This window comes from Dendronephthya gigantea, unplaced genomic scaffold (genome assembly GCF_004324835.1).
Source record: "Dendronephthya gigantea isolate DGI-Jeju-01 unplaced genomic scaffold, DenGig_1.0 000052F, whole genome shotgun sequence".
NCBI classification, from domain to species: Eukaryota; Metazoa; Cnidaria; class Anthozoa; order Malacalcyonacea; family Nephtheidae; genus Dendronephthya; species Dendronephthya gigantea.
The window spans coordinates 1,081,857-1,104,990 of NW_021163062.1; the positions used below are offsets into that span (position 1 = coordinate 1,081,857).

A 23,134-nucleotide genomic window follows, 5' to 3' on the forward strand; every position below is an offset into this window, starting at 1 on the left:
ATATTAATTTAATATAACTAAGTATTTGTCTAATACTCTAGCTACGTGTTTTTATAAATCGGCCGTTTCAAATTCGTGTAGCAACCGAACAAACGGAACAATTTATCAAAAGGCAAACACCTTTGCATGAAACATTTACAGAACACATCTTTTTGCCAAACGCCTTTGTGCAACACATGCAGCAGCTTTTTATAATGATAACACATCTTTCCATAACTGATATTCTTTTATGACAAACCTTCTACGCATTTCTTAAAAATGCAATCATTAACCGTCGTTTTCTAAAAAACCATGCAGGTCTGATATTTCTTTGTAAAAAAGTGTGATTAACTTTGCCATATCATCTTTAAGCATATCTCAAGGAATTCGGACTAATCTGATTGGCAAATAGCCATTTGTGCGATCGTGATGTCCATATTTATTTCTTAATATTCTGAATCGTAAATAATTGAAACACATAATAATTAACGTTGGATTATTTCCACTTTAGGAAACGTCGTTGTAAAAGCTGCAATAGTCTTAGAAAGGAAGTTTACCCCATCGTTAAAGAACGAAAACTCAGAAGAATATATAGAGTTGAAAGAGAATATTACGAATAAGGTAAATCTGAATTCTCTTTACGGAAGTCGTATTTTCCTGTGCAAAAATTCTTTTTTTGTTAGACTTTTGTGATATCACAAACCTACCGCATAATAACCTTTTCGATTAGCCATAATTTAGTTGGGCGTAGCTACCAGTTGTAAATGTTTATAAATTGGTCTTTAATGCTTATGAACTTCTTATACTATAAAAGTATCGTCAGATAAATCGCTACTACAAGTTCGATGTTTTTCTACCTCGTGTTCGTTACTAAGCAACTAACATTGTTCTTGACTTCACGTGACAACTAGTCACGTGAGCATAACTATAAATAATGTCAACATTGCATCCCTCCTATGCTTTACATATGAACTCTACTAACTATAACAAAATATTAACATAATGTTTAAACTGTATCTTATCTATCTTAGTCCAGGTCAAACAGTCAATCATAAATGTTATTCCCATATCTGTTGATCCGTCGTCTTTCTCTTGCTGGATATCTCGGACAATCATCTTGCCTGGGACCAATTTCTTGTCTTGGACGATTATTCTGTCGCAATCGATTGTGCTGTTCATTCTCTACGCGAACATCTTCGTCTGAGAAATAATTTTCTTCATCAAGGTTATCTGTTGAATTCAGTGGTATTCCATGTTTTGGGTGAAACTTTTTAAAGAAGGAAATGTTCCGCGTTATATATTTCCCATTCCTCACTGCGGTGATCCTGTTGCCACGGCGATTTGTAACTTCATATGGTGTTGGATCATATTTTGTGGACATTTTGTTTGACTTAGATTGTCGCACCAAAACTAAATCTCTTTTTTTGATGTCAGCACGTTTCACTCTTCGTGTTGAATCAGCATAGTCCTTTTGTTTATTTTTCAACCTTTCATCTCTCTCTTTCAGCTCTTGATGAATTGGGGACTGGTTATTAAACAACACATGTGGTAATTTTGTTTGAAGCTGACGGTTGTATAGCAACTCTGCCGGTGACTTGCCAGTCGTGGCATGTGGGGTAGCTCTGTAGTTAAGCAAGAATTTGAACATTTCACGCTTCCAATCTTTGTTTTCATGATATGCGGATTTTACAGCCTTCACAAGTGGTTTCATGAAGTTTTCAGCTAGTCCATTTCCTTCAGGCCATAATGGTGAGCTTGGTTTATGTGTAATGCCAAGTTCTTTGAGGTGCACACTAAACTCATGGCTCTGAAATGGTGGGCCATTATCACTCTTTAGCACCTTTGGGATACCATGTGTGGCAAAAATTCGTTCAAGTTTCAATATTATGGATTTGGCAGAGGTCGAGCTTACAATTTCCACCTCCGGGAAACGTGATCGAATATTGATTAACATCAATGATTACTAACAGATAGGAACCACCAAGAAATGGTCCACAAAAGTCAATATTCACTGTGTGCCAGGGTTCGGGTGGTAGCGTTGTCATACGTAATGGTTCTTGGTGACTGTTTGGTCCATTTGCTTGACATAATAAACAAGTATCCATTGTATGTTTAGCTAGTTGGTCTATACCCGGATACCAAACCTTTTCTCGTAATAGCTGTTTGGTTTTGACAAGCCCTTGGTGGCCTTCATGGGCAATATGAATAGCCTTTAGTCTAAGGCTTTCGGGAAGGACAATTCGCGAACCTCGTAATATGACTCCATCCTGTTCATTGAGTGTAAGTTCTGTTTTAATTTTCTTGCACGCTTTCAAATCCGAGACTTTTATGTTGGGATTGGATTGCACATCCAGTGAGTTGATTAAATGCCACTGACCTGTTGATACGAGGGTACCCAGGAACTGTAATGTTGGATCAGCCAAAGTGGCTTGCTGTATTTCAGGCAGTGTCATTGCTCTTGGAACAGCATGTTGGGTTAGGAAGCAAACATAGTTGTCTGCCATTGTTTGAAAATGTCTGTCATCAGTGGTGTCAGGTAAATGTCGTGATAGAAAGTCTGATGGATTGTCAAGTCCCTTGGTGTAACTTACGTTAAAATCATAATCCTGTAATCGTAGATTCCATCTTTCAATTCTAGCCGGGGGTCGTGAATTTGGGTTGTTCAAGATCAACTCGACTGGTTTGCAATCAGTTAGCAGAGTGAAATGTCCTCCGTATAAATAAATATGTAAACGTTCAATCGCCCACACAATTGCAAGAGCTTCTCGCTCCGTTTGGCTATATCGTCTTTCGATGTCTGATAAGGACCGACTGATGTATGCGACAACATTTCTTTGTTCTGATCCGGAAGCTTTCTGCATCAGAATCGCTGATAGACCCACAGGTGATGCATCTGTAATGAGTTCTGTGTCTTTAGTTTGATCGAAATATGCCATGACTGTTGCGCTTGTAAGAGCAGCTTTCACTGAGATGAATGCCTGCTCATGTCTTGATGTCCAACAGAAAGGTATATTCTTTCGTGTTAGTTCCCGTAAAGGTTCTGTGAGCTCACTGATATTTGAAATGAATTTGGCACAATATGTTGCCATACCAAGAAAACTTCGAACAGCTTTGGCCTTTTTTTTGAGGTGGGCAGTCATGAATGGCTGAGACCTTGGCTGGATCTGGTGACATTCCTTCACCCGAGAAGACAAAACCAAAATATGTGAGCTGTGCTTGACTGAACTCGCATTTGTCCTGGTTTAAGGTGAGTCCAATGAGTGAAAACCGCTCAAATATGTCACGAAGGGCTTTGTCATGCTCTGCTTGTGTTGTGCCAAAGATGATTATGTCATCACTATTGCTAATGGCATTCGGTATGTCTCGGATCTGTTCGCTAATGACGTGTTGAAAAATCTCACTTGCCGAATTGGTACCAAAATTCAACCTCTTATAGCGGTAAAGCCCTTTGTGTGTTGTAAAGGTTATGTGTCGACTTTCCTCTGCGAGCGATAACTGATGGTATCCTGAACGAAGATCAAGCTTTGTGAACACGGTGGCACCATTTAGCTTGTGAATTAAATCATCCACAGTTGGAGTTGGATGTCGTTCACGCTGAATCGCTTCATTAGCTTTACGCATGTCAATACACAGTCTGACATCGCCATCTTTCTTTGGAATAACCACCAATGGGCTGACCCAATGAGTTGCTTCTGATGTTTTTTCAATAATTCCATCACTTTCTAGTTTGTCAAGTGCATCTGAGACCTTTTTCCGCATGTGGAAAGGAATACGGCGGGGGTTCTGTGCCACTGGAGGAACAGTATCATTAATGTGTAATTTAACTTCAAAATCTTTAAGGGTTCCAATTCCATTGAATATATGGGCATACTCTTTCAACAATTGGTCATGGGTGGACTGTCCAGATTTTACATTGTTGATCTTTAGCATAATTAGACCCAAAGCAGATGCCGTTTGATAGCTGAGCAAACAACCAAAATTTCCTTTGATAACATGAACTCGTGTGGTTGTTGTGCCTGTCGCGAATTTCAAGGTGGCATGAAATTGTCCCATAACAGGCAACTGGTGGGTGGCACCGTAGGCAAAAACACGTGTCTTGGAATGGCGTAGGGATAAGGGTCTCTGTTTCTGTAATATGTTGAAAGCAAGTTCATCGATGATGTTGATGGAGGCACCAGTGTCGATAACCATGTTAATAGGTGTGTTGTTGACCAAAATTTGGACCCGAGGTGTTGTTTTGTCTCTACATGATGGTTTTAGCGTGAAAAATTCATCCTCGCTGCTACTTTCATTGCTGGAGGGTTGGCGAGAAATCTTTTGGATTTTTTTTTGGTATTTTTTTGAAGAGTTTTGGTTTTCTCGTTGACTTATACGAGGCTTGCGGGCACTACGACAGACTTTCGCAAAATGATTGGTTTTCCCAAACTGAGTTCAAACAAGATTTTCCCTTTGCTGGACAAATATTGTTGTTATGGGGCCAGAGCCCCCCACAATTTCGACACTGTGATGAAGTGCGAAAAGCTTGACGATGAAACGATGTTGGTTGTTGATCATGATTACTTTGGTTGGCTGTCCCTTGAGGGCGCACGGCTTCAGCTACTTCGTCAGAAATATGTGTTGATTCCAGTGCGTTTTCAATGCCGGCTGCTTGTGATTCACTAAGTTCGAAAGCTCTGCCTTTAGCGAGAATCTTGGCTAAGGTAACCTCTGAATCGAGAAGGGCATAGCGTCGTAAACGTTTCGATGAACAGTGTTGAATTATGGCCGATTTCACTTCTTTATCAATATTTGCAAAGTCACAGTTTGTTGCCATTTTCCTAAGACGAGTTGAAAATTGATCTATGGTTTCATGGGACTGTTGTTTGGCTTCACGAAACTTAAAGATTTCAAAATCGAGGTGTTTTTGAGGTGAAAAATACGTATCAAGGGCAGCGATGGCGGAATCATAATCGTCATCTTCGCCGATTTCAGCGAGGGTGTCAAAAATATCCTGAGTCTCTTGGCCAGTTTGGTATAGCAAGAGAGCTCGCTTTTGTTTCTTCTCCGTAACATTTAGAGCCACAAATATGTTTCGAATCGTCGTTTCCACGTTTTCCATCGTTGGCTGAGAGAACTTGGATCTGCCAAGGGATCAAATGGCGCCATTGGGGTTAAATCGATTCGGCCACTTGCCATGACTTTCTGACTTTATTCGTCGATTATAGGTTTCAAAATCGTTGTTATTTATAAACGATATCTGCTTTTGTTTACCTCGTCGCCAATGTAATGTTTATAAATTGGTCTTTAATGCTTATGAACTTCTTATACTATAAAAGTATCGTTAGATAAATCGCTACTACAAGTTCCATGTTTTTCTACCTCGTGTTCGTTACTAAGCAACTAACATTGTTCTCGACTTCACGTGACAACTAGTCACGTGAGCATAACTATAAAATTAATAATGTCAACATTGCACCAGTAACCACATTTTCATGCGAAATTTTTGATGAATACACTTACGCCTCTATATTCTAAAAGCTCACTCACACTCAAACTCAGTGAGTGAGAGATCTTGTTCTTCTTATATCTTTCCATTGCTGTATTTTCAGTCAAACAAAGCTTGATATTTAATGTTTTACCTTAAATCTATTCTTTGAATAAGAAAAAACTTTCTCATTGATCGGTAATAACAAAATTTCTATGTCACACTCAAAGAGTGTGAGTGTGAATGTCAGTGAGCTTTTTGAATACAGGCGTTATATATAATATTAGAATAAACCATGGTAGTACAGTAAACGACAGTTATTATAATATATATGGCTTGGAGACAAGATGGAAGTACAATACAACTCATGTTATCTATGTTATTGTCCTGGGACCGGTTGTATCAAGCCCGTTTAGCTTAAACGGTGGATAAGTCAAAATTAAATAGCACTCTTACATCTCTCTTGAATGAGTCAACTTGAATATGCGCTGAATATGTAGTTGTAAAAAGTATATTTTATTAAGGTAAAAAACATTTAGTTTGCTTGTTGAATAAAACGGCAGACTTGCTTTCTATTTTGAACTTATCCACCGTTCAAACTAAACGGGCTTGATGCAACCGGCCCCAGGTTTCTTGAAAATGGTCCCTTATCCCGTCACATGTCTATATTGTATTTTTGCGCAACTAACCAATAGCAATGGCTTGGCTTAACTCCTCAACCGTAACTTGAACAACATGTTAATTCAGACCTTACTGTTGTTTATTTGTTCAAAATACAATAGACACGTGACGAAAAAGGAACAATTTTTTGCATAAATGTTCGCCGACATAGTTAATGAGTTCTATTGTACTTTTACGCAGTCTCTAAACAATGTATATTCTATTAACTGCGAGTAAACATACTACAGTATTGAACAATTATCTAAAATCTTAACCGGGTGTTACCCGTCGTTGTAGGGTATAACCACCAGGATTAGAAGATTATATTTTACCTTAATTGCATGTTATTGCAAACAAACAAACAAAATCGAACGTCATTCAATAGAATGGAATGGAACGTCAACAATCACTTACTAAAAAACAAGAAGTCTTTTAAACTGGAAATGCCGAGTAGAGAAATCGAATGGCAGGGGGACAAAAATAAAATGCTAGACCAGACATGCAATGTCATTTGGCAACGCGTAAAGAAAGTATATAAAATATATTTCGCAAGTCTAATTATGTTAACTGCTTTTTTATATTGTTTTATTATTATTTCTTTTATTGCACCGAAACTATCGTTTCCTAGGATAGATCAGATCTTTATTAAGGTTTAGTATTTTGATTGACATTTAGCTTGTGACAAAAATTTTAGTCGAGGGGAGGTGGTATTGCACCACATAATAATACCATGCAATGATCTGTTTTGTTAGCTAACGGAGACTTTTAAAGATACCCAAAACTTTGAACGCGTGGAAGTGACGGGATTCAGGTAAAGTACCGTGTTTATTTGTGAAAAAAAAGAATGTCCGCAACCCTGATTAAACATGAGAAAAACAACGTTATCTGACCCGCCCAAGCACTAGGCTGTAGCTATCCTATTTACTTTTTATAACAGTAAAGCAAGTGCCATATAATTTTCATTGCAATGACGTTGACGAAATGTTTCAATTTTGAAAAAAAATGAATTCAATTGTGACAAAATGAATGGATTATAAAAAATTTGACTGAAATAATTAACTTGTAAAAAGTCCAGGACCGCCTTGTGACTTTAAAATCATTGAAATATAAACAAGGTTAGAATAAGATAAAGAAAAATTTAGTATTTCAAAACAGGGTTTAAATCTATGGCATTCGAAATTTTTAACCTTATACTCTAATCCTAAAATTTTTATACTCATGCATGTCAGTGTCGATGGAGTGCTCTCTTGATCTATAAGTTATTACGTGTTTGAGATTTTCACTCGTGTTTTTTTTCATACTTTAACGTAGGAACGGATCTCTCGTAGTAGGGGAATTGTATACTATTTTCGGAAATTCCCTTTTTGTTCCCTAAATCAAAAGTTAGTCTACTATGGAAAAGGGCAATGAGAGAGTGAGATTAAAAAAAAATGAGGAATAAGACCTTCGGGGCGACAACTGCACGGAATAACTTAGTTCGTAGTTGGAATCATCTATTTCTTATTAAATCAAACAAATGTATTTCGAGGTCTTCCTTTTTCTGCATTCTTTACAGAACCACCCCCTCCACCAAAGAGCCTTAATCATTCCAAGGTCACCGAGAACAGAATTGACATTCGTTGGGAAAAACCTGCAGCAAACGACTTTTTTGAAATATTTGGTTACATAGTAAGCCACAAAGAAAAGTCTCAATTAAAATACAAGACGCAGGATATGACATCGGGTACATTTAATGTTATATTAAGTAAATTGAAAAGTGATACATTTTACGACATCACAGTCCATGGATATAATAGTGAGGGCAGTGGAGACAAAATAGAAATTTCAGTAAAGACAAAAGAAGAGGATTCGGGTAAGTATCATTGCTTATATATAGTGTTGCCGAGTCATTTTCAAATCCAAAACTCTCGGGGCAACAGATTTTGGATAGTCGTCTTTCCCATCACCATATACAGTTTATGCTTAACTTAGTGGCCCTATTTTTAATATAAGGCTATGTTGTAATCATGATAGGCATGTTCTTTGCATTAAAACTCACGTTAAAGATGCAATCTCGTATGGATCACTCACACCCTCACTCATTGAGTGTGACCTAAAAATTTTGTTATTACTGAGCAGTGAAAAAGTTATTTTTAATCAGTGGACAGATTAATAGAGAAACTTAAACACTGAAAAGCAAACTCTTATAAAGGTAGAAATATCGTCATTAAAAAGTGATGAAAAATGAGAAAATTAATCTTTGTCACTGAATGGGTTTAATGAGTTTAAGTTTGCTTTTAATTTAGAATAAAGGGGCTGGTTAATCAAGCCTGTTTAGCTTAAACGGTAGTTAAGTTCAAAATTGAAAGTACGTCTATCGTTTTATAGAAAAAGTATACAAAATGTATGTAGCCTTATACAAAGATACTGTTTGCAACTACATATTTAGTGCATAATATTCAAGTTGGCTGTTTCAAGAGAGATGTAGGGGGTGTCATTTAATTTTGACTTATCTGCCGTTTAAGCTAAACGAGCTTGATAAAACCGACCCCAGGAGTTTGTCTTATTATCAGTGGCGTAACCAGCCTGACGATTTAGTCATGATATGCAAACTTTTCGTTATTATCATTCTTCATTTCTTTAAAAATTAATTGTTTTCATAATCAATGAGAACCAAAATATTAGCATAGCACGACTAAATTTTCGGGCTGGCTGTATAGCTGTTTTTTAACGTTGAGAACACATGCATATTGAGGTATAAAGTGTCAATAAACTCTGGCTTTGAGATACCTATAGTAATTTGTTTTAGCATATATAATATACTATACCATCTTCTTGTGTCAAACAAAAGAGTAAAAAGAAAGTGCATCGGATTTTGACATAAATGTCTCCCACCCCCTGACACACCCTCAAATACTGTTGTGCGTCTATAATTATAGTTAAAATCTATCTGCATGGTATTTTCGTCTCATTCTGTTTTTTGATCGTTTATAGGTGCATGTCCACCAAATGGTCCGGACATATGCCCCGGAAATTCAACATGTGTAACGTTGACCGAGGGTACAATAAAATGCCCTTGCAATAAAGACTTTTACTTTGACGGTGTTAAATGCATAAGTAATTAATAAATTAATTTAATATAACTCAATATTTGTCTAATACTCTACATATACGCGTTTTTAAATCAGCCGTATGGAATTTGTGTAGCAACAACACATGGCCATGGCGCCATGCTGTTAGAATTTATCAAAAGGGAAAATGGCGGCGAATACGCGTACACTTTTTTTTAGAAAAACCTTTGAATGAAATATTTACAGAACAAACCTTTTTGCCAAACGCGTTTACACATTAACGCAGTGGCTTTATAATGATAAAATTCTTAAAAACACAATCATAGAACCGTCCTTTTCGAGTAAACCATGTTTGATATTTCTTTGGAAAAAAGTGTGCTTGACTTTGCCATATAATCTTTAAACATGCATATCTGAAGTAATTGGGACAGATCTAATTGGCAAATAGCCATTTGTGAGATGGTGATGTTTATTTTTATTCCCTAATATTTCTAAATGGCAAATATTTGAAGCACTTAATAATTAACGCTTGATTATTTCCACTTTAGAAAACGACGTTGTAAAAGTTGAAATAATCTTAGAAAGGGAGTTTACCCCAGCGTTGAAGAACGAAAGCTCAGAAGAATATATAGAGTTGAAAGAGAATATTACGAATAAGGTAAATTTGAATTCTCTTTACGGAAGGTGCATTTTCCTATGCAAAAATGATTTTTTCGCAAAACGTTTTGTGATATCACTTATACGCCTCTATATATTATTATTATCAATTTATTTATCCACGGTACTATTTCACAATGGTTTAAGAAAGAAATATTTACAAGAGTGAAAAGTGATCTTCCAATAGGCCGTGCATTTACGTCTATAATTAAAAATAAGATTAAGTTATATACAAGTATTAAATAATAGAATATAGGAGGAAGTGAAAATTACAATTATCACACATATTACTAATTATTAAGTTGTTCAGCACAATTATCACACTAAGACATATTACTAGTTAGCAAGTTACTTTTGAAACACTTTATAGATTCAGAGTTTTTTTGATTAGATGTTAAATTGTTCCAAGCCACTGCACCTCTGTATGAAAAGGATTTTTTACCAAAATTTGTATTTGGCTTAGGTGGTAGAAGATTATGCTCAGCCTGTCTAGTTTGATAGTCATGCACCGCGTTTGTTTTCGTAAAAAGGTCAATGAGATAGTCAGGAACTAAGCTATTTTTTACCTGATACATTGTAGTGCATAATTGGTTATTTCTTTTAACACTCAAATTTGGTATCTCAAGTTCATTAAAAGTATGTCTACAGACCTATAGTCATAACCACGCTTTGTAATGATACGGACTGCCCTGTTTTGTAAGCGTTGCAGTTTATTTTGCAACGTAATTCCAAGGCATCCCCATATTTGTGAGCAATAGTCAAAGTGTGGTTGGACCAAGGTTTTATAAGCTGTAACAAGAGTTTTCAAGTCTGAGAACTCTCGAAGTCGTCTCAGAACATAAAAACTCCTGTTCACTTTCTTCGTAATGAGTTCTACTTGAGAATGCCAAGTCAGGGTCTCATCGAGCATCAGACCCAGTGATTTGGTGGTGCTAACTCGCTTAATAGGCGTGTTTTCAATTTCAATCAGTAAATCGGAAGCACACTTTTTAATATTATGGCGAGAACCAATTATCATGTACTCAGTTTTGCTCTTATTCAAACTTAATTTGTTGGCTGACATCCAGTCTGAAATATTGGCCAGGTCAGTGTTTAAGCTTTCTGTAATTGATTTTATGTCTCTACCTGCAGTTCCTATTTGAGTATCATCAGCAAACATATCGCAGTCCACATTTTGTAGGCTATTAGGAAGATCATTAATATAAATAAGAAATAATAGAGGACCGAGTATTGAGCCCTGCGGAATGCCAGTAATAATTGTACGTGGCCCAGATAATTTACTATTAACCTGGCAGTACTGGATACGATTTGTTAGATACGACTTAAACCAATCATGGGCTTTACCTCTCACCCCATAAAGATATAATTTTTTAAGTAATATATTATGGTCAACGGTATCGAATGCCTTTTTTAAGTCCAGAAAAACAACTCCATTGATCAAGCCTTCATCCATATTTCGATACCACTGATTTGTCATTTTTAGTAATGCAGTGACAGTTGAGTGGAGAGGTCTGAAACCATGTTGTGAATTTGTTAAAAGATTTGATTGTTGTAGATATGAATAAAGTTGGTTAAATGCAAGTTTTTCCATTGCTTTGGCAATTATTGAAATGACAGATATAGGCCTATAATTATCCATATCAGATTTAACACCGCTTTTGTAAATTGGGGTAATTCTGGCAACTTTCCATTCGCAAGGGAATATTCCAGTTGATATAGACCTGTTAAATATTGCAGTAAGTGATTTAGTAATGTACGGGGCTGCTAATTTGACAAGTTTTGTTGGAAGTTTATCTATTCCGGTTGCCTTATTAAGTGACATTGTTGTCAACAATTGAAAGACTTCTAATTCACTTATCTCACTAAAAGTAAATTCCTGTGTTGATTCTCTGATGTAGGTATCTGGGAGAATAGAAGTTGGTGGAATTTTTTGCGATAAGATTTTACCTAGATCTGTGAAATGATTATTAAAAGCGTCAGGAATATCATTTGTGTCAATTGTATCACCATGTTTATTGCAAATTTCACTCACATTTGTGGATTTTTTCGATTTATGAATTAAGTTATTGATCGATTTCCAGGTGAGGTTTGCATTTCCTTGATTTTTATGAATTTCTGTTGTGTAATGTTTTTGAATAGATGCTTTGATCAATTTATTATACGAGTTTCTAGCAGATTTGAAAGCGTGCCAATCGCTTTCACTTTTAGTTTTACAAGCCTTTTTCTTTAAGAAATTCTTTAGCCTCTTGCGATGAATAATTTGCTTAGTTATCCATGGTGTACGCTTCTTTCCAATTTTACGTGTTTTGAGCGGAGCATGATTGTCAATAATTTTCGTAAAATTTTTTTTCCAAACACACCACATTTGGTTAGGATTGGAATAATTTGTTAGATCGAGAGTTTGTAAAGATATTAAGTCGCGAAGAAAATTTTCTTCGTTAAAATTTTTGAAATCACGAAATTCGATAATATGCTCCTCGGCCTTCAAAGATGGAAACTTTTTTATACCAAATATTAAGTAGTGGTCACTAATAGATATTTTAGAAACTCCTGCTAAAACAATATTTTCTCTTTTATTGGAATAGAAGTGATCAATTAAGGTTTTCGAATAGTCAGTTTCTCTTGTAGGCTCATCAATCAATTGCTGATATTGATAAATACTTGTAATAAAGTTAAGCTCATTCGTGTTTTGGTCCCTACAGTTATTGTCAAGTATGTCACAGTTAAAATCTCCTAGGATAATGCTCTCTTTATCTTCCATGTCTATTGATTGCAACACGTTTTCAAATTTACCTAACAAGCCTATAGGAGAGTTTGGTGGTCGGTACCATGTTGAGATCAAAAATGGTTTCATTTTATATTTGTTAATTTCAACAGTAAGAATTTCGAGATCCTGTTTATTCAAATCAAGTCTATTCCGAAAATTAATAGTGTTTCTTATGTAGAAACCAACGCCACCGCCAAATCTATTCCTATTCCTCGATACCCAGGTGTAACCTTCAAGGGAAATTAACTCCATGGGTACATTAGGGTCGAGTTTGGTTTCGTTGATCGCTAGGATATCAATTTGCTGATTATTCATGCATACTCTTAATTCATCTATATGTTTTAGTAAACTGTTTATGTTAAGATTTGCAATTTTGAGACCACGTATATTGGGCATCAAATTTTCAGCCTTTATTGCATTTAAGAAGTTGTTTGCCTGACCTAACTGCGAGTTAGCACCATTCGCCGGCTCATCTATGGAGACAGTACTAGCACTCTGAGCAATTGAACTATTAATTAGAGGGCCTTGGCTTGGAATAGTATTTCAATTATTTAAGAATTCGATTAAGTTCTTCGCTAGTAATGACGTGCCTACTCTGCTAAGATGTAGACCAGAAGCATTAAGATTATTCACTTGGATATTTCGGTGTTTAACTATTTGCCATCCATGCTTCAAACACAAACTCTTAATAAGTTCATTGACAGCATTAATCTTGGTATTCAGTTCAGGATTATTTCTAATTATAAGTTCAGAAATAGCTATTTGGATATCTTTATTAGACTTCACAATACCTTTACATAGATCCTCAATTCCCTTGGCAATAACTTTCGGTTCAGTGCCTTTTGATACATCATTAGTGCCCACATGGATGATCATACGACTCGGGTTCGTTTGTAAGGCTGGCTGAACATAATGCTTCATATCACTTGTCTTAGCGCCAGGGAATGTCTTTATCATAACGTTGTGCCCAATGGAGCGACGCATTCGACCGGCATTTAGCATTTTCAACATTGAATCTCCAACGATAACCGTTTTACTTTCTGGCTCACGAGACTCTGATCCATTGACCCGAGATGCCGTTTGATCGTTGACATTTGCAGGAACATCAGAAGCACCACATTTCTTTGATTTGCTCGATTTCTTAATTAGCTTGCTGCTTTGATTTTTTGCTTCGGTGTTCAGGTCATCACAGTCATTGCTGGACACAGGCTCATTGTCTGAAGAGCCTTCAACCTCTAGCACATTAAATTTATTCGCTCCTAAGATATCATGGTCACGTTCACGGTCGATTAAACCTTTCATTGAACTTGCGGCGCCTTTATTTTTGCCACTACGACTGCTTTTTGTATTATTGGCAAATACCGTTCTTGATACGCCTTGATCTTGTTTGTTTGGTTTAGCTTTGTCTTGATCTTTCATAATTAGCGTAAGTGCTAATCTTAGAGAGTCCCTTTCTTCTTCTGCTGATATGATACGAGACTCTTGCGCCATGATTTTTTTTTCAAGGTCAGCTGTGGCTTTTTATTCTCAGATATAATATTCTGCAGTCTTTGACATTCTTTCTTGTAGGTTAATATCTCATTAGGAGAATTCGTATGATCAATGCATAAGCATTGAATGGATTCAATTTGCTTTTGCATCAGAAGCATATCGAACTTGAATCCTTCGAGTTCTGCTTTAAAGATTCGGCAGGAACAGCGGCATTGGTTATCTAGGTAGGGGGACTCGCTTGATTGACTCGACTCAGCATTTTTCACTGGAATGGAATCCACTATTTTGATTTCTTCATTGCTCACATTTGTGTTGGCATCGTTTCCTTCAGCTAAAAGTTCAACAGTAGATCCGCCCTGAAGGTCGTCATTTTCGACGTTCATCGACTTGTCTGATTTATGAAGAATACCATGTATTCTTTCGATTAGTTTGTCGGCTTTGTCCCCTTCAAAGTTCAAGGTTTTACTCTTTACATGCCAGATGACTTTGAGATCTTCGCTCTCAAAGCACCACTAGACTGGAAATGCCGAAAAGAGAAATCGAATGGCAGGGTGACAAAAATAGCTAAAATGCTAGACAAGGCAAGCAAATTTATTTGGCAACGCCTAGAGCAAGTACATTAAATCGAGAAATAAAACACATTTTGCAAACCTTGCTGTCATGTCAACTTCTAATTAATTTTGTTTAATACACCAAAGCTATCGTTTCCTAGGATAGATCAGATCTTTTTTGCGGTTTAGTATTTTTAACGACATTTAGCTTGTGACAAAAATTTTAGTGGAGGGGAGGTGGTATTGCACCACATAATAATACCGTGCAATGATCTGTTTTGTTAGCTAACGGAGACATTTAAAGATACCCCAAACTTTGAACGTGCGGAAGTCACGGGATTCAGGTAGAGTACCGTATTTATTTGTTAAAAAGAAAAGAATGTGCGCAACCCTTATTAAACATATATAAATATAAATATGAAAAAGGGTGCGCAGTCATGTGAAAAAAAAACGTTATCTCGTACCCGGCCAAGCACTAGGCTGCAGGCTATCGTATTTTACCTTTTATAACAGTAAAATCAGTGCCATACAATTTTCATTGCAATCACGTTGACAAAATGTTTCAATTTTGAAAAAAAATGAATTCAATTGTGACAAAATGAATGGATCATATGAAATTTGACTGAAATAATTAACTTGTAAAAATGGACTTTTTAACCGCCTTGCAGCTTTAAAATCATGAAATATAAACAAGGTTAGAATGAAATAAAATTTAGTATTTGAAAACAGGGTTTAAATATATGGCATTCGAGGCTTTTAACCTGACTATATAATCCTGAAATTTTTAAATTCATGCATGTCAGTGCCGATGGAGTGCTCACTTGATCTATAAGTTATTACGTCTTTGAGATTTTTACTCGTGTTTTTTTTCATACTTTAACGTAGGAACGGATCTCTCGTAGTAGAATTTAGGGTTATTTACCGGAGAGATCTAGATACTAATAAGAAAGTTGTCGTTGGCGAAACATTGAGAGAGAAAATTCTTAAGAACAAAAAACTCGGAGAGTACAAAGTTAAAGGCGATATATTTATAAAAGGTAAATTTAAGGACGTTGTTAATATCTATGTACTTTATTACATTTGCTGAAAGTAAAGAGATCTTGAAGCAGTTAGTTTTTATACACTTTTGTGTGACGGCGGAAGTGTGTAACTATTTCAGTTACAAACGTTCATCCGTAATACAAATGCATACAAAATTTGCCAAATTCGTTAAACTTCGAAATTTACTAAGTTTGTTGTACTAATTTCGGAAATTCCCTTTTTGTTCCCTAAATCAAAAGTTGGTCTATTATGGAAAAGGTTAGTCAGAGAGTAAGATTTAAAAAAAAATGAGAAATAAGACCTTCGATCGAAATGACAACTGCACGGAATAACTTAGTTCATAGTTGGAATCATCTATTTCTTATTAAATCAAACAAATGTATTTCGAGGTCTTCTTTTTTCTGCATTCTTTACAGAACCACCCCCTCCACCAAAGAGCCTTAATCATTCCAAGGTCACCAAGAACAGAATTGACATTCGTTGGGAAAAACCTACAGCGAACGACTTTTTCAAAATATTTGGTTACATAGTAAGCCACAAAGAAAAGTCTCAATTAGAATACAAGACGCAGAATATGACATCGGGTACATTTAATGTTATACTAAGTAAATTGAAAAGTAATACATTTTACGACATCAAAGTCCATGGATATAATAAAGAAGGCAGTGGAGACAAAATAAAAATTTCAGTAAAGACAAAGGAAGAGGATTCGTGTAAGTATCGTTGCTTATATATAGTGTTGCCGAGTCATTTTCAAATCCGAAACTCTCAGGGCAAGCGATTGTAGATAGTCGTTTTTCCCCTCACCAAATACAGTTTATGCTTAACTGTGTTGTGGAAATTACTGAGTGCAAGGGATTTTTGCAAGGGCGCCCTAGCCACGTAGACAGAGGGGGACTGCATGAGTTAGCTCCCCACTGTCCTCTGCTGACGGGATTAAGGTCTTTGCTACTTTATAATTTATAATCATATTGCCATACCATAGTACGTTCACTGAGTGCCCTAATTTAATATGAGGCTATGTTGTAATCGTGATGGGCGTGCTCTTTGCATTAAAACTCACGTTAAAGATATCTTCTCGCATGGATCTGCAAATTTGTTCATGTTTACATTACATTTAAGCTTCCTCTCCATTCTGTTACAATCGTAAAATGGATGTATAAAATTTTCTGACGCAATGTTCTCGCCGCTCTTAATTCCCCTTGCGGTTCCCCTAGATGTTAGATTGAATAACAAATGCATTCGAACTTCTGTATTATAGCCAATGCTGTGGTGGTTATTATCATTGTTATTATCGTGGTTGTGCTTCTTATCATCGTCGGCATTTTAGTTTTCTACAAAATGAGAAAAAGCACAAGACAAAGGGTAATAAAAATTATATAGAAATTAAGATATCCTAGTTTCGGTCTACGAGTACAGGTAACTTAATTTTTCTCAATGAATTTCCATCGATGATTGTGAATATCGTAAGTTTGAAACACAAAATCACATTGGTTTAGCTTTTAAGAAATCCATTGACACAAACTCTAATTGGACAAAATTTAGTCAGTTAAAGCTTTTAAGTAAATTTGGCCAACTTGTTCAAAGAGTTTTTCCATTTTACATTTGGAATTTCATTTCGTTTTAGCATCGGGAGGAACCAATGCGTATGGGTGAAATGGGTGAGCCTAAAGAATTTTACAATCATGGACAAAAGGAAGATGAAATGTCCAGAGGAGATAACCCACAGAGTTAAAATGAAGACAATATTGAAAATGAAAAAAATTGTGTTATAGAGGAATGGTGATAGTTATTAACTTCGCTTGAAGACTGGAATATAAACTAGTGCACATATCAGTAAACTTATTTCATTGTAGTTACCTAGCCGTTTTTTTCTTTTTGAATCGAATCATATATGACATAATTAGATGTAATTATTTAGGGATATTATTGCATGCAATAAAGTCTTAAGATTTTAAAATGTTTTAGTTTAAGGAATATCATTTTGGGTTAATAATATAACAACCCACGGTTGTAAAATAACATAAAAGCATTTAGGCATATTCAGGCCTGTTTCAAATTTTATGATGTGCCACTAAAGAGATAAGACGCCGAACGTACTTCCCTCTAACAGTGAGCCCCATGCACTATATGAAAAGAGCATAATATAAATCCAACAATTTAAATAAATACGTGCGTCATCTCAAAAGCGTGAAATTCAAATCGTAGAAGCACCGCATTTGAATGAGTGCCCATAGCCGATACCGACGTTTGAAACAGGTCTTAACAGCAGTAGCGGCACGACTTTAGATGATGCAGATGCAAAAATATTTCAGTGCCCATGTTAAAAAACAATCAATTTCTAAAGAAATAAATAGTGATAGTGATACTTGCATTTTCTATGATTATTGTCCAGTTGGCTTCCATAATATGCTACATCCAAGTCCAAGATCGATGTCAAATTACATATTTTTAGCATTTATTGCATCAACTAGTTCCTGTATGAGGCATTGTTTTTAGTTCATGTCAACAACACTATATGCATGTATATACAATCTAACATGATATCTAAAAATCACTTTTCAGATTTAATGTACCTTATTAAATTTTGTTGCCATTTGATATCAATTTTTAGTAAAAGTTAATTAATTTGCCCTCAGGGTGCGGTTTAGTACAGGTGATTAGGCCACTAAACATAGCCTGTCTTATTAGTAATGTTTACAACACAGGCGGCCGTGATATACAATCATCGTAATATACAATCACGAGCGCTTTGTAATAATAAGATTTGAATAGATATATGCAAATCAGTTACAAAGAGTGATGGTTGTATTTTCCCGAGACAACCACTAGTGTTTGTAACTGATTAGCAATATTATTCAATCTAATTTGCAAGGGGTATACAGGGGGCTATCTTTAAAACCAGGAACGGGGAATCGAGGAAGGGAACGGGGAAGGGAACGGGGAATGATAAAACCAGGAATGCGAAAAGCCGGAATCTTTAAAACCAGGAATGCGAAAAGCCGGAATCTTTAAAACAAGGAATGGGAAAAGCCGGAATCTTTAAAACAAGGAATGCGAAAAGCCGGAATCTTTAAAACAAGGAATGAGAAAAGCCGGAATCTTTAAAACCAGGAATGCGAAAAGCCGGAATCTTTAAAAAAAGGAATGCGAAAAGCCGGAATCTTTAAAACAAGGAATGAGAAAAGCCGGAATCTTTAAAACCAGGAATGGGAAAAGCCGGAATCTTTAAAACCAGGAATGAGAAAAGCCGGAATCTTACGGCCGGAAGTTTGTAACTAAATTAGTTACAATTTCCGCGCGTAATACAAAATATGCTAATTTGACATGGCTATATTTTCCGTATTTTACCAAATTTCGCAGCCAAACTTAGCATTTCCACTAATTCAAGTACGCTCAATTCTTTTATCTGTTATATGGAACATAAACTGCATTCTTTTGTGGGAGAAGGAATGGATAATACATATATAATTACACAAACGATGAAACGAACACAAGGACTGACAAGGTTAGTTTGTAAACAGTTAAATTTGTTGATTTGGTCTCATTCATAAACCTACAAAGTGGAGCTTTGCGCGTTGCTATCTACCGTTTAATATCTACATTGCTATTGAAATTGAATAATGTTTGGTTGGAAATGAAAACTTTTTGGATCCAAATTTGAATTTCCAGATTTTCATATGAATTGCATACTGCATGATATAAAATATGCAAGAACAACTTCACTAAATACACAATATACTTTACCTTTTCTATATTCAGTACATTGTATTTACAGCTACTTAATATATCAGTATAAATCTATGCGAACAACAATTTTGCTCCATTTAATATATACATACTAAGCTTATTTTGCAATATATATTTGTCATAGTTCATGGTATTTATGGTAACAGCTTTTCATTATTGAATCAGATTACCCCTGAACAATGCACTACACTTTTGTTGTCCCAAATATAACATGATTTTGCTTGTAAGTAAAGTTGTATAGAAAATAAAAATATTTTAGTGCATTTTGTACCTTAATTAACTCAGATTATAATTAAACAGTTACCATTCTCACCCATGGTTTTAATGACTGGAGGCAGATTAAAAATATACCATAATAATCTGTAAGTAACTAACAGTTGCAATCAATTAAAATCTTGGCTCTTTGAGAACAACTTTATGTTGGGATGGAATTTTGGAATATACCCTAGGTCTTGTTTAGAAAAGTATAATTTCCAACCAGCATTTACTTTTACAAATGATTTATTCAAATAAAAATGCTTTAGAAATTGTGTAGGGAAAACATAGCTGTGGTTTTCTAGGCTAGTATGATTCAATATGAAAAGCTTTTACTATGAACTATGACTATACAGGGTGTCTCAAAAAAAAACGCAACCAGTTAAATATGCAAGAATATTAATATTGTTCGGGTTTGCACCATAGTTCAGCTAAAATGACGTTTAGCATTTTTTTAGCATTTTAAATGAAGGATTAAGAGCCATTTTCAATTCCCAGAGGTGCACTTTAGAGCTGTATTAATGTTCTTGCATATTTAAGCGGTTGCGTTTTTTTGAGACACCCTGTATAGTGCAAAATAATGTATTAAGTGCAGCAAAATTAATTGTTGTTTGCATAATTATACATGTATTATATATTCCTCCAATCCTTCCTCCACAAAATAATTCAGTTTATGTTCCATATAACAGATAAAAGAATTGAGATATGTTGTTAAATTTTGGAATATTACCAGTACATTGTATTTGCTGCTACTTAATATAAATCTACTCTACAGTATGTAAACAACAATAGGATATATACCAAAATTCCGGCCATCCCAACACAAAGTTGCTCTCAAATAGCCAAGATTTTAATTGATTGCAACTGTTAGTTACTTACAGATTATTATTGTATATTTCTAATCTGCTTCCAGTCATTAAAACCTTGGGTGAGAAATAGTAACTGTTTAATTATAATCTGAGTCAATTAAGGTACCAAATGCACTAAAATATTTTATTTTCTATACAATTTTACTTACAAGCAAAATCATGTTATATTTGGGACAACAAAAGTGTAGTGCATTGTTCAAAAAGTGTAGTGCATTGTTCAGGGGTAATCTGATCCAATAATGAAAAGCTGTTACCATGAACTATGACAAATACATATTGCAAAATAAGCTTAGTATGTATATATTAAATGGAGCAAAATTGTTGTTCGCATAGATTTATACTGATATATTAAGTAGCTGTAAATACAATGTACTGAATATAGAAAAGGTAAAATATATTGTGTATTTAGTGAAGTTGTTCATGCATATTTTATATCATGCAGTATGCAATTCATATGAAAATCTGGAAATTCAAATTTGGATCCAAAAAGTTTTCATTTCCAACCAAACATTATTCAATTCCAATAGCAATGTAGATATAAACGCGGTTTATTAGATAGCAACGCGCAAAGCTCCACTTTGTAGGTTTATGAATGAGACCATGCAAATCAACAAATTTAACTGTTTACAAACTAACCTTGTCAGTCCTTGTGTTCGTTTCATCGTTTGTGTAATTATATATGTATCATCCATTCCTTCACCCACAAAAGAATGCAGTTTATGTTCCATATAACAGATAAAAGAATTGAGCGTACTTGAATTAGTGGAAATGCTAAGTTTGGCTGCGAAATTTGGTAAAATACGGAAAATATAGCCATGTCAAATTAGCATATTTTGTATTACGCGCGGAAATTGTAACTAATTTAGTTACAAACTTCCGGCCGTAAGATTCCGGCTTTTCTCATTCCTTGTTTTAAAGATTCCGGCTTTTCTCATTCCTAGTTTTAAAGATTCCGGCTTTTCTCATTCCTGTTTTTAAAGATTCCGGCTTTTCTCATTCCTTGTTTTAAAGATTCCGGCTTTTCCCATTCCTGGTTTTAAAGATTCCGGCTTTTCTCATTCCTGGTTTTAAAGATTCCGGCTTTTCCCATTCCTGGTTTTAAAGATTCCGGCTTTTCGCATTCCTTGTTTTAAAGATTCCGGCTTTTCTCATTCCTTGTTTTAAAGATTCCGGCTTTTCGCATTCCTTGTTTTAAAGATTCCGGCTTTTCCCATTCCTTGTTTTAAAGATTCCGGCTTTTCCCATTCCTTGTTTTAAAGATTCCGGCTTTTCGCATTCCTGGTTTTAAAGATTCCGGCTTTTCCCATTCCTGGTTTTATCATTCCCCGTTCCCTTCCCCGTTCCCTTCCTTGATTCCCCGTTCCTGGTTTTAAAGATAGCCGTATACAGGGTGTGCATTCGACCAAATTCACAATGTCGTTTTTAAAACATTTCAAAATTTTAACTACTATACTCATATTACCTTATTTCAATTTGTAGTTAACTTTGAGGTGGACAGTTGAGCGGTTTAAACCATGCGGTTTATAGCCTGGTTTTCATCACTCGCAGATCTAGATAGTCGGCAATATCAAAATTACGACAGATGCCGAGCATCGTAATTGGTGAAAACCGCTCATCGTAATGCATCTGCGACTGTCCCCGACGATCGTAGCAAAACAAAAAAAATTGTTTTGTTACGACGATCGGCGTTTGTCGCAGATAGGCTGCGACTGATAAAACCATGAAAACCGCATTTATGTACTAGCTTCGCCGACAATCGTAAAATGCTAATCATCCTAATTTCGAACCCAGTGTTCTAATTTGTCCCGCCTTCTTGTCCAAAATGCACGAGGAACCGACAGATTAGGTTGATGAAAACCGCCTTTTTGCGATATTCGCCTACTGCTACCAAGCCAGCATCGCCGAGCATCGGCGTCTATCTGCGAGTGGTGAAAACCAGGTTTAAACCATAAACCATGTATAATTATCAAATGAACCAAACATATATAAAACTCGATGCATATATACGTCATGTTTTTATTTGTGTTTCCAGGCCTAAACGTTGCGAGAACTGTCTAAATGATAAACAAGACAAAAAACTTTTTTTCATAAGACGCCATTTATCGCCTGTTCAGTACTGCGAAGAAAGACAATCTTCGTATTCTTAGAATTCATGTGTTTTCAACGTTTAAGTTTTAAACCCTTTGTTATTATCAAATCTGTTTCAGAAAGCTTGACTTTCAATCTTATATTTAAACACCCGATACCTCTACTAATTTCCGGACGTTTTGTTTACACAAGGTTATCTTAGCAAGTATTTACCCTATGAATACGCAGAAGGTGTCATTTGAGAGCTTAAAGTATGATCTTTCATCTGATGTATTTGTTTTCGCAATTCATAACTATCCTCTTCCGGATTGAGCATAATCGCCAAATTACATGCAACTGCATCGCTAAAAATTGCAAAGAACAGCCACACATTTGGTTGAAAATCAACTAAAATACGTCGTCTGAATGATTTTTACCGGCAAGATCGATTTCCGAGGCATCTGGTTTCCTAGGATACACATATAAAAAATAGGTACGCTAAGCGTACATGTATCTGCGAGGTGCGAATGGTG

The 23,134-nt window shown here is 35.6% G+C and overlaps 3 protein-coding genes across 3 annotated transcripts; 1 reads left to right on the top strand and 2 right to left on the bottom strand.

Annotated features, from left to right (window-relative positions):
• Positions 1–566: 566 nt before the first annotated feature.
• LOC114528990 lies at positions 567–18,165 on the top strand. Its single transcript, XM_028550714.1, has 10 exons — positions 567–600; positions 6,856–6,914; positions 7,659–7,955; positions 9,077–9,199; positions 9,702–9,811; positions 14,905–14,963; positions 15,505–15,656; positions 16,077–16,373; positions 16,922–17,025; positions 17,288–18,165. Exons 3-10 carry the CDS (start codon positions 7,817–7,819, stop codon positions 17,393–17,395), a joined length of 1,092 nt encoding a protein of 363 aa, XP_028406515.1. The 5' UTR covers positions 567–600; positions 6,856–6,914; positions 7,659–7,816; the 3' UTR covers positions 17,396–18,165.
• LOC114528935 (uncharacterized protein K02A2.6-like) lies at positions 3,028–4,170 on the bottom strand. The gene has a single exon (XM_028550645.1). It carries the CDS (start codon positions 4,168–4,170, stop codon positions 3,028–3,030), a length of 1,143 nt encoding a protein of 380 aa, XP_028406446.1.
• On the bottom strand, positions 4,367–5,077 carry LOC114528936. Its single transcript, XM_028550646.1, has one exon. The coding sequence runs from the start codon at positions 5,075–5,077 to the stop codon at positions 4,367–4,369; it is 711 nt and encodes a 236-aa protein (XP_028406447.1).
• Positions 18,166–23,134: the final 4,969 nt, after the last annotated feature.